Source organism: Trachurus trachurus, assembly GCF_905171665.1.
Source record: "Trachurus trachurus genome assembly, chromosome: 20".
Taxonomy (NCBI): Eukaryota; Metazoa; Chordata; class Actinopteri; order Carangiformes; family Carangidae; genus Trachurus; species Trachurus trachurus.
In genome coordinates, this window is record NC_139911.1 from 23,436,577 (window position 1) to 23,455,095 (window position 18,519).

Consider the following 18,519-nt stretch of genomic DNA (forward strand, 5'->3'; position numbering starts at 1 on the left):
GCGCTCACAAAGCCTCTTCATAATTCGTATATGTGATCATTTTGCATGATAAAGTCTCACACACTTTGAGACATTTGCATTTCACACACGTCCGTATCCATATCATCAAGGAACACAGGAGGTCAGAGGTCTCACACACACACACACGCACACACACACACACACACACACACACACATACACATATGCAGTATAGACATGTTAATGTGTGAGATGTGATTATGCGTCTGAGTTGTTGCAGCTGGACGGTGTGAGTGTGAATCCGTTCTCACACTAAAACATGATGCTTTTCATAACAATGCTACAGCTGTCACTGTGTGTTGCATGAGATATGAAACTTTATGGTTTCCATGGTGACAGCAGGGCCTCAGTCAAAGGGTCGTGAGAACGCGCTGGACCAGGAGTCCAGAGACTGAACCACTTTAACAGGAGGTCAGACTCAGGTGGTTCTGGTCCTGGACTGGACTTGTGAGTTCCAGTGCAGCTGAACTCACAAGTCTGATTGTGTTACCTTCTTCCTGATGTTACAAGTTTACCATCTCATCAGCTGAATGGGAGCGGAGCAGACAACGGAGCAGACCCACAAGGTCAGACTCCTCCACATCAGTCACAAGAACGCTGAAAAAACCCACAAGGCCCTGAACATATTGATCGGCAATTATAAATAACCAGCGCCTTTTAATGAGTAGCTCACATGGTCCATTGTCCTTCAGGCAGGACATAAAGAACCATCCTCCTGTATGTTCCATGTGAAATACACAAACTTTTATATCACATCTGAGAAAGAAATGATTAAAATGATCAAATATCATAATTTAATTGGACTTTATATATCAGAATTTAACGTTTTACCTCATAACTGTGACTTCTTTCTCTTAATTTAGCCTTTTGTCCCATAATTTAAACTTTATATCTCAGAATTTTCACCTTTTACCTCATAATTATGACTTACTGAGGGGATATTTATTTTCTTTCACTGGCAGAAGCGGGTTTCCATAGAAATGGGCCCCAAACTTCATTAAAGAGATCTTGTGTCCATATGTCACCCGCTCTACTCATCCATTTCACACATTAAATCCATCCACTCATTTAAATTGGACACAGAGGAGGAGCTCTAACTTCAATGTCCAGCAGCTCTATTGTTGTTGCAGAGGTCTGCTCCATGACCACATTATTCACATCACATAAGGCTGATTAGCATATATATATATATGTATGTAGATGGTGTGTGTGTGTGTGTGGGCATGTGTGTGTGTGTATTGACATGCAGGTCAGATGATCTCACACAGGGACAATAGAGCTGGTTTGCAGCTCTGTGAGAGACAAAGATGGCTGACCTTTCCTCCCTCAGATCAGATGTGTTATTGTGTCTCTCAGCCTCTTGTGTCCCTTCGTAGGCTGTCGCCATGGAGACGCCTGCTGCCATATGGGGCAGCCACTGTGACACGGTGAAGGTGAAGATGTTTTGTGCCGCTGCTTGTGGACAAAGCGAGGTGAACAGGTTGTAGCGCTGTGTCACATGTGACAGATCAGAGGGTTTATCTGAGCTGCTGTCTGATGGACTGACATGAAACCCTGTGCAGACAGACAGTCTGTTGTCCAGTTGATGGATCCACTGACTGACCAGGAACTTTCCTCCTGGAACTAAAATGTCCCTTGGCCCATTGTCGTCTTAATTTCCCCTGCAGCTGAAAGTCCGTGGGAAATTGTGCCAATCAGGCCGAAGATGTTTGTCATGATTGATTGTTGTGGTCCTTGATTTTTTTTAATACTCCTGTTTACATTTTTTTTAAAAGGGACATATTATAGATCACTTTTTGAAGGCTCTTTAACATATATTTGGGTGTTTGTCTTTGCCGTCTGGCCGCAAAATGTAAGAATTGACTAAAAATGTAATGTTCAGGCTCCCGAGGTTAAAGTCCATGTGGTTTTACGAGCTGTTCCAATGATGTAACTAGTTTTCAGATTTGCATAACCCCACCCCTACCTGGTAGCAGTAGAAGGGGCGGGGCAAGCAGTGGTTCATTTGTATTTAAAGGGACAGACACTGAAAGCAGCCGTTCTGAACAGGGCTGTTTTAAGAGGATGAAAAGAGCTGAGATGTTTGATCCTTGGAATATTTTGACCAAAGCATGTCACAGACATGTCTTTAAGACACCTGGGAACTATTTGAATTTGTGGAAAAGGGGCAGAATATGTCTCCTTTAAGTTGTCCTGGACAGCCTAGTTGATGTTTTGGCATATGTTTTGGCAGACCCCTGAGGACCAGAGGACTGTTTACTGTGGCAGCAGTTACTTCCTGCTATCAGCAGCTCAGCTCAGCTCAGGTTCCACTTCGACACTCCTCTGCCTGACTGTGGCTAATTACTCTCAACTCAAATCTCCACAAACATGAAAACACAACCGACAGACAAAACCTCCATCTGTTCTAAGATAGCTGCTACAATGAGCGTGCTAGCAGCTATAGGCCCGACCTAGCCTGTGTTGTAACACCACCTGGTGACACAAGATGCTGTGTAAGTCAGTGGAGACAAAGAGGCTCCTGAAGCCCTCTGTCCTGCGGGCAGTGAAGTGGTCACCAGTGACCAATCAGCTGCTCCGTCTCCTTGTGTTCAGGTCAGACCTGCTGCTGCTCCAACATTAAACAGTTGACTAACCTCCACTGACTGATGGATAGATGACATCTGTGTCAGGGACCAGTCCACTGCACACCTATGGAAATGTGCATCACCTCAGTGTCTAGCTGCTCTGTGTGTGTGTGTGTGTGTGTGTGTGTGTGTGTGTGTGTGTGTGTGTGTGTGCGTGTGTGCGTGTGTGCGTGTGTGCGTGTGTGTGTGCGTGCGTGCGTGCGTGCGTGCGTGCGTGCGTGCGTGCGTGCGTGTGTGTGTTCTCCAGCAGAGTCTCAATAGAAGTGGCCTTAGTTTTCTTTCTCTTTCTTAACTTTCTGTAACTTGCTGCTCAACTTTTTAATTGAAAAAGAAGTTGAATTGAATGTCAACACACACACAGACACACACAGACAGCTGCCTGGCCCATTAGCTCACCGATCTCCATGGTGACCAAGGTCGAGTTCCAGAATACTGATGAGTTCAGACCGCTGACGACAAGGTACTTTACTGCCGAGCTGCTCTGTGAACTGAAGTACTGCACAGGTACTGACAGCGAGTGAGTGTCACGACTTCCTGTATCCGGCCCTTCAAATTAAAAGCCCTATAGCCTTTATACAGTTCAGTCATATTGACTTTGACTTAATTTTGACAAGACACAGCTCCAAATGTTTTTTGTTTTTTTCCTGCGACCAATTGACCAATGAAATTTTGGTCGACTAATGGTTTTTTGGTCAACCAGTACTTGGTCGACTATTTGGGGGCAGCCCTATTAAATTCTCTGCAAAAAGATGTTGTAGCACAGTGATGTTAAATACTTGACAGTTTGAAACAGTTTTCAATAAAGTAGTGAATTTAAAAGTAGGTACATGGGTTCTGTTTTTGAAAATGAAAATAATCGTTAGTTGCAGCCCTTAACACAATGGAAATGACATTCATTCTACTGGTCGTCCTCAGTTCTCCAGAAATATAAAACCTTGATAGGCTACTGTCCTGTGTTTACAGGCTCTGTCCATGTCTCAAGTCATGTGTCCCATGTTGTTGAATCTATAGCTTAATGGAAACGTTGGGATTTCCCACTCACACCTCATTTCCCTGGATTTTCCTCTTTGAGTGAAAATTTATTTTCTTTCCTAATACACAATATAGCCTTAAAGGAGAATTCCGGTCATTTTTGACCCCTAAATCGTTGTCCTGATGGTCACCCGGTGTTGGGAGGAGCAAAAAACGCGACTAAAATTGATGCAGGCAAACCAGAGTTACACCATGGCTAGACGGAGCTATAGGGATAGCGACAACGCTAACCCATGGGGGCAATTCTTTCAACCACAACAAACACTGAAAAAACAATCAAATATGAACATGATTGGAATCCTTATGACACACCACTGAACTCATAGTGTACAGTATAAACAGTATAAACTTTGAGTTTTTGCATGTAGTCACTCACCTCAGATGAGGGGTCAAAAATGACCAGAATTCTCCTTTAAGTTAGAAATTTTGTAGTTTCAAATAAAACCTCATCCCTGGTTATGTTTGTCTATGCACTGAACACAATAAGGCTCTGTCCCCTCATCCGCTCAATACACACACACACACACACACCCAACCACGCCCACACACACACACTTCATCTCTGACTGTTCAGTAGTTCATTGAGAAATTGTGTAGGAGGAGTTCATTATGATCCTTCATCTGGTTTTAACACCTGAATTGTTATAGTTGGTAATTGTTGCTGTTTGTGTTGTAAAGTTGTGTTTTATTGAATTTCCATAGTTGTGAATGTATTATTAGTCACATCAGACACAGTAACATCCTCTGTCTCCTCCTGCAGTCTGCAGCACTGAGAATAAACCAGCTGTACCTCTACTGTACTGCTGTCAGCTGTGTGTGAGTGTGTGTTTGTGTGAGAGTGAGTGTGTGTGTGAATACTCCCACCTTTTCCGGTTGCCTAGCGACAATAAATGCACAGATTGGCTGTAACATCTGTCACGGTAAAAGCTGCCAAAACCTGCTCCGTCCATCTCTGCTGCTCCTTCACTGTTTCACTTCGCTCTTCATCTGAGAGACAGTTTCACAGGAAGTTCTCATCGCTCCTCCTCCTCCTCCTCCCAGCTTCCTCGCTAACATTTCTCCCACCACACAGATGTAATAACTGGTTAATAATAACATGATTGTTACACGTGTATCAGCTGACTTTGATCTGATTCAATCACTGTGTGAACAGCTGAGTTGCTCATCCACCAGCTGCAGCCTTGTACATTCATTCATTTGGAATTAGGGATATTTTAACATTTTAGCAAATTGGCCTATTGCCATAATCCCTATAATTTTAGCAGTAGGTCCATTACCTTTAATTGTCGGTGCAAGCTGTTTTTAGATCAGCGAGGCAGAGACGTGAGCTGCTCAGCGAACACAACGGAGGCGCGCGGTATTTTCACGTTTCCCTCATCAAACTAAATACACAATCCAACAACTCCAAAACGCTCTGGTAGACAAGTTGTGACCTGCTAATAACGTATAATTATGTAACAATACAACATACTCAGAACTACTTGCGCTTTTAAAATCACTCTGCCCAGCAGCCGTGTCTGGGATGTAGTTCTGGTTCCATTTGCCTGGAAAACAACTCCACCTCGTAATGTTACATTATTATCTCTTAGCGTGGTGAATGTGCAGGTCACAACTTGTCCACCAGAGCGTTTTGGAGTTGTTGGATTGTGTATTTGATGAGTTTGATGAGGGAAATACTAACTTCCACACCAAGTGCACAGTGTCACAGCTCTTGTCAATCAGATTTATTTGTCTTTTTAATATTGGTTGTGCAGAGCTCACGTCTCTGCCCCGCCAATCTCAAAACAGCTTGCACCGACAATTAAAGGTAACAAACCTACTGCTATGACTATAGGGGTTATGACAATAGGCGAATTTGCCAAAATGTTGAACTATCCCTTTAAAGCGTTAATCATGGAATCAATTAAACATGATGATTCTGTGTGTTGAAACCGTAGAACACAGAGGATGAAGGGTTGATTTGTTATCGCTTCTCTGATCAGACATGTGATCGATCATGTAGTCAGCTGAGGGGAAGAAAATCCTGATGGTGTGTGTGTGTGTGTGTGTGTGTGTGTGTGTGTGTGTGTGTGTGTGTGTGTGTGTGTGTGTGTGTGTGTGTGTGTGTGTGTGTGTGTGTGTGTGTGTGTGTGTGTGTGTGTGTGTGTGTGTGTGTGTGTATCCTGCCAGAAGTGAAATAAGTAGCAGCATCCATGAAAAGATCCTCACTTAACACTTGGTAAAGATTCTCAGGGAGAAATCTAATGTTAAAATGTAGCAGGGTTAGGGTTCATATGGACCTCACCTTGCTACCAATACAGGACTCTGTGTGTGCGTGTGTGTGCGCTCTTTTCGTGATGACCTCATTCTTGTATGATCTCAGAGGTTAAAGGTTACATCTGGCACCCATAAGGTGTATGTGTGTGTGCAGCTCCAGTTACCTGAAAAGACCTCCACCTTCTTTTCTTTCTGTTCAGACCTGATCAACATCTGCCTCTGGTCACAAGTGATGAGCTCTAAATCTAGTTGTTAACACAAACCAATACAAGAGAAAGAGGGAAAAGGAGAGATGGAGGATGACGAGAGGAGAGAAAAAGAGAGGAAGGAAACGTGAGGTGGAGTGAGGGGAACGACAGAGAAGGAAAGGAAGAGAGGGGGGAAGAACGGGAAAAAAAACAGAGGTCAAAGGTGTGTGGCAGGAAAAGGAATGAAAGATGAAGAGAGGAGTGGGTGGAGGAGAAAGGGGTGGGGGTTGAAAGAAAGATAAAACATGTGAAAGAAGAAAAGATGGTCAGAGAGAAGGGGAAGAGGAGGAGCAGGAAGAGGGAGGTGCAGCAGAGACTGGTGGTGCGTTCAAGAAAACTCGGAAGTTGGAAAAAAACGAGCTCTGAGTTGTAAAAAATGAATTGAACGGCGTGGAACTCGGAAATTACAGGTCAGAAACTCGGGTATCATTTCAGAGCTCCGACTTGAAATGATTTGTTGAGGTTTTAATGCATATTTTTTGTGTATTATTGCAGTAGCCTATATGAAATACATTTCTATTAAGCTGTGATTGCTGTATTGTGTGAAACTGTGGTCCTCGTATGTAACGGAAATAACGTATAACAGTTATACAGCTATAACGTTATGTGCACTCATCTGCTGCGTCTCATCTCCTCTTCTTTTGCCTCCAAAATAAACGTAATTTACTGCTGCATTTATTTCTCATATTCAGCAGAAGCCACAATATGCTAAACTTCCTTCGGGTATCCATGTTTTTACTCTTCCGAGTTCTTGCAGCGTGAACGCAATGATGTCGGAAATTTCCGAGTTGGGAATTCCGACCTCCGAGTTGTTATGAACGCAGCATAAGACCGGGTTGGACCTGAACCAACCGCCTCAGAACACAGTTAATTGAGAATCCTTCAGTACAGAGACAGTTGTCTGAACATGATGATCCACAGCAGACAGGAGCTCAGCAGGCTCTTTAAACAACTACATACACACACACACACACACACACACACACACACACACACACAGTGGAAATATGAAATGAGTGTGTGGTTTTCTCTGTTTGATTTGTGTCAGAGTGACACATAAATAAAAGCTTCCTGTGAGAGCAGAGCTCACCTGTTGTGTGCAGCAGACAGACTCTCATTACGCCGCCTCCTTTCTTCTCCGTCTGGGCTTTAATAAGATGAGTGTGATTAGAAAGTGCTAATGGTGTTTTTGATGTTAGTGGAGTACTGTTGGATTGTGGTTGGGGGATAAGGAGGGAGGGGAGGGGGGGGGGGTCAAGGACTGAAGAGTGTTGGGTTATTGAGCAGCAGGCGTCAACACCCACGGAAGCTTTTAAGGCTGGATCTTTCAAGAGCGAGATGAGTGTGTGTCTGTCTGAGTGTCTTGTGTACTGCTGCACAACACAAACTTAACACACTCTCTCTCTCTCTGTCTGTCTGTGCTGCAGGACTGAGCCATGGGGAGGGCGACACCAGGGAGTGTCTGTACTTCAACGTCAACTTCGAGATCGAAAAGACCAACCAGAGTGGGGTGGAGCGCTGCGAGGGCGAGAAGGACAAGCGCTCCCACTGCTACGCCTCCTGGAGGAACAACTCCGGCTCCATCGAGCTGGTGAAGAAGGGCTGCTGGCTGGACGACTTCAACTGCTACGACAGGTACCTGAGTGCTGAAAGCTGGAAGCTGAATGAGCTGAATAAATTGTTGAAACAATGCTGAATTAAGTGAAGAAATTGCTGAATCAATGTTGAAAAGATTATACAATATCTGAAGAGTAAAAGTAGAACATGTAAGAAGGAGGCTGTATGAAATGGTTGGAAATTACTTGAATTGTTGAAGATCAGTATGAAGAAATTGAAAGGCTGAAGTCTACTCAGATTTATTTAAAACTGACAGCATAAAAACATTTTTTAAGCATTACCATTACTATATATAAGTGCTGCTCTGCACTTTGCACTTTTCACATTGCACTTTATTATCTCCCCACAACATCATAGGCCTCTGTCAGTATATCTGTGCTTTTATGTCATATATGTGTGGTAAATGTATGTTGAAAATTCCATTTTTTTATGTTTTTAAATTGCACATTTGGAGTTTGGGGAAATGTAATTTCGATCCCCTGTGTAACTGTCAGTTACATTGTGTGATTGGCAATAAAGTTTACTGAACTGAACTGAACTGATATCTGAAGAGTAAAAGTAGAATAATATAGAACTAGTTACAATGCGTTAAAGGGAAGAAGAAGTAAAAAATAACTACACCGTATCTGAAGGGTAAAAATAGAACATTTTACAGTAGAAATATTTAAAAAGTTTGATGAAAATGTAGAAATCCTGCATATTTAAAGTGCAACAGTTGAAGTTGAATAGTTTAACATTTTGGCAAATTGGCCTATTGCCATAATCCCTATAGTCACAGGAGTAGGTTCAACCTTTAATTGTTGGTGCAAGCTGTTTTTAGATCGGCGGAGCAGAAACGTGAGCTGCATAGTATTTCCCCGTTTCCCTCATCAAACTAAATACACAATCCAGCCTTGAGTTTCATGTTGTTTCCACCTTGTACATTCATTCATTCGAAATTAGGGATATTTTAACATTTTGGCAAATTTGCCTATTGCCATAATCCTTATAGTTTTAGGAGTATAGGTGTTACCTTTAATTGTTGGTGCAAGCTGTTTTTAGATCAGCGGGGCAGAGACGCGAGCTGCTCAGCTAAGCTAACACAATGGAGGCACGTGGTATTTCCCCGTTTCCCTCATCAAATTAAATACACAATCCAACAACTCCAAAACGCTCTGGTGGACAAGTTGTGACCTGCACATTCACCAGAGTGTAGTGTTGTCCAACATTAGCGCTGAGCTGCTAGCATCCACCGTGTGACTGGGAAACTGTTGCTGACTCTTGCTTCAGTTGCTTCGCTGCAACAGGCACACATTTCCCATCATCCCCTCTGCCCTCAGTTTGATTGACAGGCGCTGTGACCGAGCGCTGTGTAAACGCTCAGGGCTGGTGATGCAAGAGCGCGGCGGCGGCGGCGGCAGGGGAAAGACGACAGCTCTGTCGCTTCAGTTCAGAGTGTGTGTGTGTGATGAGCGCAGGTCTGAGCACAGACACACTTTCAGCTTTCATGGGTATTTTGGTGATTATTCATTGTGAATAATCTTCTTTTTTCGAAGTAAATATTTATTCATGTGGTGGTGTGTTCCGCCAGGCAGAGGCTCTCGCAGGTCATACTCTGAGTTGTTGAAAGATATAAATAAACATCAACCCAGAGTGGAAACGAGATGAGTTCATGGACCTCTGAAATACTGCCAACAGTTAGGATTTCATGTTTATAGTGAAAACAAGAAGGTAAAAAAAAAAAAAAAGTCTTATCCTCTGACGTCTAATGAAAGTAAACAAAGCTTTCATTGAGGATAAACCTTTGATCGCATGGAAGGTTCAGCAACCTGCTCAGAAAACTTGATTTTCCTATATTTGGAACAGCACATGAAGGCAGCAAGTTCCTAAAGAGTCTTTTATTGAAAAGACAGGAATTAAACATCTGAAATTATTAAATATAAATATATATTTAGAGGAAAACATCCGACTGATGAAGAAACATGCATCCTGGTGTTTTTTTGTTTGTTACCAATTTCTAATAATTCAGTAATTCAGCCATTTTAGCTACCATCAAGCTCCTCTGGTCACATGTGTCAGTCTGCAGCAGCAGCAGCAGCAGCGTTAGAGGCTGTAGCTTCATGTGATGCAATTGTTTCACTTCTCCTCCATAATCAAGTGTGAAGCATCAGTTGAAGGCGCGAGAGGCCGGTGAAACGGTGAGGACTGCTGTTCCCAGCGTCTCCCCTGACACCGACGATATGCTGCAAGTTTTACATTTTCCCTGAGGCGTCAGAAAAAAAACCCTTCCTATTTGGGTCAAGTACAAGTGCTGCCAGACTACCGCCGTGACATTTAGCATTCCCCAGACGCCGCGCGACTGACAGGTCTGCTGTTAGTCTCCCTGGGCTGTTTAGACAACGGCAATGACAGACAGAGAGGAGCGTTATGGCTCAACACGTGAGATCTGAGGAGCTGTGGAGGAGGAATACTCTGAAACATCCCATCATCATCATCATGATCAGAGAACGGAGGAGCCACCGTGCAGCACAGGAGGAACTCTGAGGGATACTGGCCCCCAAAGGGGAAGCAGTAGTAGTATGTGTGCAATATGAACCGAAGAGGAGATTAAAGGAGGTTAAAGGAGAATTCCAGTCATTTTTGACCCTTAAATCGTTGTCCTGATGGTCACCCAGTGTTGGAGGGAGCAACGCTAACCTATGCAATTTTTTCAACCACAACAAACACTCAAAAAACAATCAAATATACAGTATAAACTTTGTGTTTTTGCATGTAGTCACTCACCTCAGATAGCCTAACTCTGAAACATCCTGGAAAGACATTACTATCCCATCACAGAGCGCCTGCTCTCTCCGCCACAGAAACAAACACTTTGTCCTTGTTGTGATGATTTCTTCAGGACAACGATTTAGGGGTCAAAAATGACCGGAATTCTCCTTTAAGGAGGAATACAATAGGAAAGTGACAGCGGAGGAGGAGGATGGAGCTCATCAGTCTTCATCCTGGAAAAGCAACTGGACCTGATGGGTTGTGTGAGGCTGTTGACAGATTGTGCCACCCAGTCTCCCCAGAAGATCTTCAACTTAAAGGGAAAGTTCAGCTTTTTTGAAGTGGGGTTGTATGAGCTACAAATGCCCATTAAGTACACTCTGCCCCCCCCCCCCCCCCACTCTCTTTCCCTTGTCAGAATGTTGCTGTCGCTAGGTTACAAAACGAGTCGTCTCACTTCCTGCCGCTTAATGTAAACACTACAACGTTGGTCTAACTAAGAAATTCCTAACAGCATTGGTGGCAGCTTTTGACATGAACCCTAAGTTACTTTCAGAACGAGTGGGTCGGTGCATGTTAGAAACTGAACCATGGCTCCGGTTGTGTCCCGCCCTTTCTTGATTCTGATTGGTCAGTGTGGGAGAAGTGACATTGAAGAGCGCAGGCAGCGCTGTTCCAATAGTTGAACAGATTTCAACTTGAAGTGCTCTGAGCGCCATGACAGAAAAAGTCACTGCTTTTATTCTGAGTGTTTATTCTGCCGAGGGTCTGAATGGAAAGTAGACGCTCAGAGTGTTTTCCCCTAAAGGGAAAATGTACAATGCATCAGCTGGTCTGAAAAAAGTTAGTTTATCTGAAACTAACCAACTCACTCAGTACTCCTCTGCTGTACATCACTCCGCTGTTCAGCTGTTTGGATCAGCGGTGTGTCTCAGTGCAGCGCAACACGCCGGTGTTTCTCAGTGGGGGGGGCAGAGACATTTCTACATCTAGTGTATTTAAATGGGCATTTGTAGCTCATACAACCCCACTTCAAAAAAAGCTGAACTATCCCTTTAAGTCAACGAACATGGAGGGTCCTGGTCGTGTTCACGTCTTGTTCTGTAATCAGCTGATCCAGACTCCAGACAGTGGCTCACATCAGACATTATGAAGACCCTGGAGGGGGCTGCTACTGGTCTTTCATGTTGGACTGGATGATGTTTTCCTTTAAAAGATTCCATTATATTCCCATTATTATATGACAGTGTCAAAGGGATGAGGATGGATCAAGTCTTGGATTGTGCATCACTTGACCAGTTGTCCAGAGTCCACGATGCTGTGTAGTACTCTGTGTACAACAGACTTTAAATACAAATCTCCAGATCTCTCCACATCCACACTGAGATGACACAGCTGTTGTAGTTTGTATGAGGAACAGACAGTAAGAGGAGAACAGGGAGAGACAAGAGAAGGTCCAGTTCCTCCTCCAGCAGCAGCAACATCTCACCTCACTGAGGAGATGATCAGACTGTCCAACACCTCAGCCAAAGGAAGTTGTTCATGAACAGACTCAATGAATTATTCCTGCTCAGTATTTATTAGTATTATCTAACTATCTCTGTATTTCTATTCTCAAACCTAAATGAGACAGATCCCCAATCCCTCTTCATGAGGTTCCAGTGCAGTGGCGTGCACAGGGGGGGGGCAGGGGGGGCGGTCGCCCCCCCTCGTGGCCCAATTGTTGAAAAATGCGTGCTAAAGTGCCCCCTGGGAGCCAAAACGCGCGTTAAAGTGCCCTCTTGGAAGCCAAAACACGTGCTAAAGTGTCCTCATGGGGGGCAAAACGTGTGTTAAAGTGCCCTCTAGGAGCCACAATGTGTGCTAAAGTGCCCTCTAGGAGTTGAAACGCGTGCTTAAGTGCCCTCTTGGGGGCCAAAACGCGTGCTTAAGTGCCCTCTAGGAGTTAAAACGTGTGCTCAAGTGCCCTCATGGGTGCCAAAACGTGTGCTAAAGTGCCCTCTAGGAGCCAAAACGTGTGCTAAAGAGCCCTCTAGGAGCCACAATGCGTGCTAAAGTGCCCTCTAGGAGCTGAAACGCGTGCTTAAGTGCCCTCTTGGGAGCCAAAACGCGTGCTTAAGTGCCCTCTAGGAGCCAAAACGTGTGCTAAAGTGCCCTCTAGGAGCCAAAACACATGTTAAAGTGCCCTCTTGGAAGCCAAAACACATGTTAAAGTGCCCTTGGAAGCCAAAACGTGTGCTAAAGTGCCCTCTTGGGGGCCAAACGCACCATGTCGCTACAGTCTCACTCTGAAACTTGGCAGCCCTGAAAGTGCCCTCTAGGAGCCACATCTAGGAGCCAAAAGCAGGGTTCATACACTTTTTTAGCAATGGTTTTCCATAACTTTTCAATGACTTTTCCATAACCTTTCAATGAATTTTCAAGACCCCCCCCCCTCGGTTTGCCGTCTATCTAAAGCATTTTAGCAGGGGGGTCTGGGGGCACTCCCCCAGAAAAATGTTGTAATTTTTAACACATAAATGAGGCATTCTGGTGTACTCTGAGGAGAAAATAAAGGGAAAAGACAACATTGCTTCAGATAAAAACAAACAAACAGATTTAGTACTGACTGAGGTTCCTATCATTGTAATGGCAAGAATGGCTGGAGTGTATGAAAGTGCACTCAGAACTGGTCTAGTGGAGTTGTGGCTGGAGAGCAAAAACAAAACCCATTTGTTAAATCTTTTGGCTTCAACCAGCCTTTCAAAGGCTGTTTCCTCTTCTTCCACAACTTCTGCCCTATTCTCATCTCTATCAGATATTAAATATGAAAGGAGGCTCCAACATGGTTGAGCTTTAAGCATGTCCTAAGATTTTCAGCCAACTATGTATAGAATATATAAGCCTACATCTTACAGCAGGTAGCACGCGCACACACACACACACACACACACACACACGCGCAGTCGCGCAGGCACGCACGCACACACAGACACACCCCCACACCTGTTGCTGTGCTGTCTCTCTCTGTTCCTCTGCTCTCTGGACTGGGCTGCCTGCCTGTTCTTTTGTTCTTTTGGGCTCATAAAGTGAACATGGACGGCCCAATTCGACCGGACGCGCTGGTTCGTAACTCGGCCTGGCCTGGCCTGGCTGGGACTGGGGCGGATTCGGACCGAGAATAAATTAATTACGGTAGGCACTCCTCGCGCAAAATGTAAACACACCAACGTCAGCGCGTCACTTGCAGTACCACGTCGTACCGGGCCGGTCCACTGACCCACCGGCCCACCGGTAAAACTCCCGGTACTCTCGGTGGCCAGTCCGCCCTGCCGCGAGCCACCACGACTGCAGAAACGTCTCCCCTTTTCCGTGTAAAAAACCGCCTGGTGTAGCCCATTTTTCAATTTTTCTGATGATTGGGACCGCTCGGAACGCTAGAGTTCAGATTGTCACCTTGGTTACCTGGCTGTTAGCCAATAAAACACGGAGGAGGATTCTCCGCTTCCACAACACTTCTCTCTGATTGGTCGTGGCGTCGTGCCTGTGTTGCATTCACTGTGACCGGGAAATTACAAAACTACCTTCTCAGTCAATGTGCACTTTCTGTTTAACTCCGTCTGAGAAAACATCCGGGGCTGAGTAAGAAATGTTCGGGGCTAGAGCCAGGCGACGCGATTGCGTTACACTATATTTATTTTTAATAGGCCGATTACACATCCGAAATATTAATCACGCAATATTTCAATGACTTTTCCAAAACTTTACAGAGGATTTTATTTTTCCATAACTTTTCAAGGACCTAGAAATTGCATTTTCAATTTCCATAACTTTTCCAGGTTTTTCATGACCGTACGAACCCTGCAAAAGGTGTGCTAAAGTGCCCTCTTGGGGGCCAAAACACGTGTTAAAACAGGCCAAATCGACGTTTTTTTAGTCTTAAGGTATCGATATTAAAACAGGCCAAATCGATGTTAAAAAAGGCCAAAAAATTTTCGCCGCCGACCTGTGGTCGCCGGCCAAACGCACCATGTCGCTACAGTCTCACTCTTGTCATTTTCTGAAACTTGGCAGCCCTGAAAGTGCCCTCTAAGCCACATCTAGGAGCCAAAACATGTGCTAAAGTGGCCGCTTGGGAGCTAAAACACGTGTTAAAGTGCCTTCAGGGAAGCCAAAACGCGTGCTAAAGTGCCCTCTTAAGTGGCGAGGACGCGCTATTAGGTGCCCCTTTTTTTCCTTTTCGCCCCTGCCCTTCAAAAAGTCTGTGCACGCCACTGTTCCAGTGATCTGTTTCTGTTCCTGCTTTCTGTCTAAAATAAATAAGTCAGGCCTTGAGATTATCTTGTGATCTCCATGATCTATCATGGCACTATACAATTATAATCATCTCATCTCTTCTCATTATCTTGCTCATTAAATCATGTGTGATTTGCACCAAACTGGTTATTTCTGACATTATCTTATTACCACAACTCATAATGTTAATCAGAATATGATTAAGATATGAATGATCCTGATTCCTGTCCACACCAGAGCCATAGCTTTATAAAGACACCTCATCAACATCTGTCTCAAGTTGGGTTCATAAAAATGTGGTGATTTGACTTTTCACATTGATCTGGACATCCATGTCCACATGTCCACTCATCACCACGTCAGAGCTCTGATTGGACGTCCTGTCTCTCGTCCCTCAGGCAGGAGTGTGTGGCGACGGAGGAGAGTCCTCAGGTCTTCTTCTGCTGCTGTGAAGGAAACTTCTGCAATGAGAGGTTCACACACCTGCCTGATGTCACTGGACCATGTAAGTCACCTGATGCTGCTTCATGATAGATGGATGGATGGATGGATGGATGGATGGATGGATGGATGGATGGATGGATGGATGGATGGATGGATGGATGGATGGATGGATGGATGGATGGATATTAATGAATGTTTTTCTCTCTCTATGTGTGTGTGTGTCAGTGATTAAAGCCCCGCCCAGCCTCGGTGTGTTAAACGTGATGATTTACTGCCTGCTGCCTGTCACCATGCTGTCTGTGGCTCTGCTCACCGCCGTCTGGATGTACCGCCACCGGAAACCTCCGTACGGACACGTGGACATCACTGAGGTACACACACACAATATGCACGCATATACATACACACACACACATGCACCATAGAGCTGTTATTGCCTGGTTTGTGCTGCTGGTTTGATTTTTTTTTCCTGAGGGAGAAGATAAAGATGATAGAACATGAAAAACATGAAAAAGAGAGAAAGTAAAATGCCCACTCTGTTGTCACGGCGCCCTCTTGTGCCTCCTTAGTGGAAGTGCAGCTCCTTTGTCTCCTCAGCTCAGCACCACAACACAATCTCACAGCTGAAACTGAGTCAGTAAACGATGCACAACAAACCCTGAGCAGCAGAGCCATGTGTCTGTGAGCTCGCTGTTTCCAGCTGTGGTCCAGATGTTTGCTGTTTAAACCCAGAGTCACAAAGTTGGCTCAGATTCAACGAATCTCTGACGAGTTTCATTCATTTTGATCATCTGATTAGATATTATCTTTGTTTTCAGTGCATGTCTGTGTTGGTGGAGTTAGCTTTGACTTATTTCTGAGTTTAAGAAAACGTTGCCTTCTTTGTCTGAACGTTTTAATCTTTATTTTTGTGATAAAAATGTTTGAATGTGAATTTATTCACATCACACTTTAGTGTTTTATGTCTCTGCTCCAACACATTGATCCCAAACATTCATTTGGACTGGAGGATGGAGTGATTAAATGTTGGTGATAAAAGGTCAAAGGCTACCACGACCTCACATATCACTTTCTTTCTTTTTTTTGTGATCAATTTTTTTATTTCATTTGCAGAGGGACGTCAGCATAGTTGCAACACTAGAGCGCAGACAATCTTCATCTTATTTATAGATTAGATTAGATGTACTTTATTCATCCCACAACGGGGAAATTAGTTAAAAAGAAAGAAAGTAGTGAGGGCTAAAAAAAAAACGAAAACACAAACACAACACAGCTCAACAGACAGAAAATATCGACACAATAAACACTATCGACATAATCAACCTTCAGCCAGGCAATGTGCAAAAAAAAGTATTGATAGGTGTGGTGAAAAATATATCAACGTAAGTGACAATGATATACATATAAGTATAAATAATATAAATGACAAGAACCTTAGAGTTGCATAGATTATACAAAGCAAACATATTATTCACATATGTGGTGCTTCACACTTGATAATAATAGTGGTAATAATGGTTAAAAATAAATTAAATTAAAAAAAGATAGTAGTAGTAATAATAATAATAATTATTATTATTATAATAATAATAATAATAATAATAATAATAATTATTATTATTATTATTATTATTATTATTATTATTATAATAAATAAAGAAAAAATTGAACCTCAAATGTGCGTTTTGACTTTCTCAGCTGCTGATTCCAAATTCTGTTTAATGTAGCTTCTATCTTTGCCATTTTGGCACGAGCACTGGAGATTTCTAATGACAGGACTTCATTTCCATGGATACACACTTAGTACAATGAATGAATTACTTTTGTTATTGTGTCATGCATTGGCTTATAAGACACTAAAACACACCGGCAAGAGCACACATCAACAAACAGGGGTTCGAAACCGTTAAGGAAAACAATGCCAAGGTTCAAGGGAAATCATCAGAAATTAATTAAACACATTTTTCTGTCTTCTTTCCCAGGCTTTAGAAATAAAACTAGCACTGAAATTAAACAATACATGTAAAAAAAAAACACAACAGTTTCACACAACTGTCCTCTCTGTCTCCTCCAGGACCCGGCTCCTCCTCCTGCCTCCCCCCTGCTGGGCCTCAAGCCGCTGCAGCTGCTGGAGGTGAAGGCCAGGGGCCGCTTCGGCTGCGTCTGGAAGGGCCAGCTGATGAATGAATACGTGGCCGTCAAGATCTTCCCCATCCAGGTTGGGATCCAGACGCCTGCTCTGCTCTGCTCTGCTCTGCTCTGCTCTGCTCTGCTCTGCTCGCTGCGTTGGCTCTGTAGGTGTAGAAACCTCTCAAAACCGTCTCTTCCTCCTCCTCTTCCTCTTCCAGAACAAGGAGTCCTGGGAGAACGAGAGAGACGTGTTCATCACACCAGGGATGAGGCATGAAAACATCCTGAGGTACATCGGCGCAGAGAAACGAGGAAATAACCTGGAGGGCGAGCTGTGGCTCATGACAGAGTTCCATGAGAGGGTGAGTGAGCAGAGAGGAGGGGGGGGGGGGGGGGGGATCAGCATCACAGTTATATCACAGGTCACTGCTGGTGTGTTTAAGGACACTCTGACATCAGGGCCCAGTTGTTCAAAGGTAATCTGATCGGATTTTGGATAATAGAAAAACCGGATTCTGAGATCAGATAAGGGCACGCAATCCAATCTTGGTTTTAATCTGGATGTTTGTGTTGTTGTAAACGTTTTAGTGGGATCATGATAAATTTGGTCCAAAAAAAATCTGGATTATTCTGATCCCAGCAGTTTGGTGGATTCAGGAGGGATTTCAGGAACAGAATGTGATTTCAATTCAATTCAAACTGGTAAAATACACAACTTTATAATGTAGTTATTGATTGATAATCTGCACCTGATTTTTAAACCATCACAGTGATAAAGTAAGTAAAGTTAACTATCGATTACTCCACAAATGAAGACATTCCAACTGCTGGATATTTGAAGTTTGAAGTTTGAAATTTTGAAACACATGTTTCAATATTCACAATGTATTTGACTCATGTGCTGTAATTTGCTTTTTTTATTTATTTAAACAGCTAAAACAGATAAAGCAGTGTTTTTCAACCTTGGGGTCGGGACTCCATGTGGGGTCGCCTGGAATTCAAATGGGGTCGCCTGAAATGTCTAGTAATTGATAAAAAAAATTACTGCTAACATTTTGTTTTAAGTAATTATTATTCTTTTTTAAATTATGATTCAAAACACCAATTGTATTCTCCACTTT

At 43.6% G+C, this 18,519-nt stretch overlaps 2 protein-coding genes across 2 annotated transcripts in view; one reads left to right on the forward strand and one right to left on the reverse strand.

The window, feature by feature from the left end:
- LOC311003559 (protein NLRC3-like) overlaps positions 1–18,519 on the reverse strand; it is a gene marked incomplete at both ends in the record, with an annotated part of 385,386 nt that overhangs the window by 199,014 nt on the left and 167,853 nt on the right. The window lies entirely within an intron of this gene.
- The window catches only part of acvr2ba (activin A receptor type 2Ba), a 42,518-nt gene that overhangs the window by 20,133 nt on the left and 3,866 nt on the right, over positions 1–18,519 (forward strand). Inside the window, exons 2-6 of the mRNA XM_083995821.1 lie at positions 7,612–7,819; positions 15,223–15,329; positions 15,494–15,639; positions 17,343–17,486; positions 17,617–17,760. Of these exons, the coding sequence (XP_083851947.1) occupies positions 7,612–7,819; positions 15,223–15,329; positions 15,494–15,639; positions 17,343–17,486; positions 17,617–17,760 (749 nt within the window). The remainder of the gene's footprint in view (positions 1–7,611; positions 7,820–15,222; positions 15,330–15,493; positions 15,640–17,342; positions 17,487–17,616; positions 17,761–18,519) is intronic.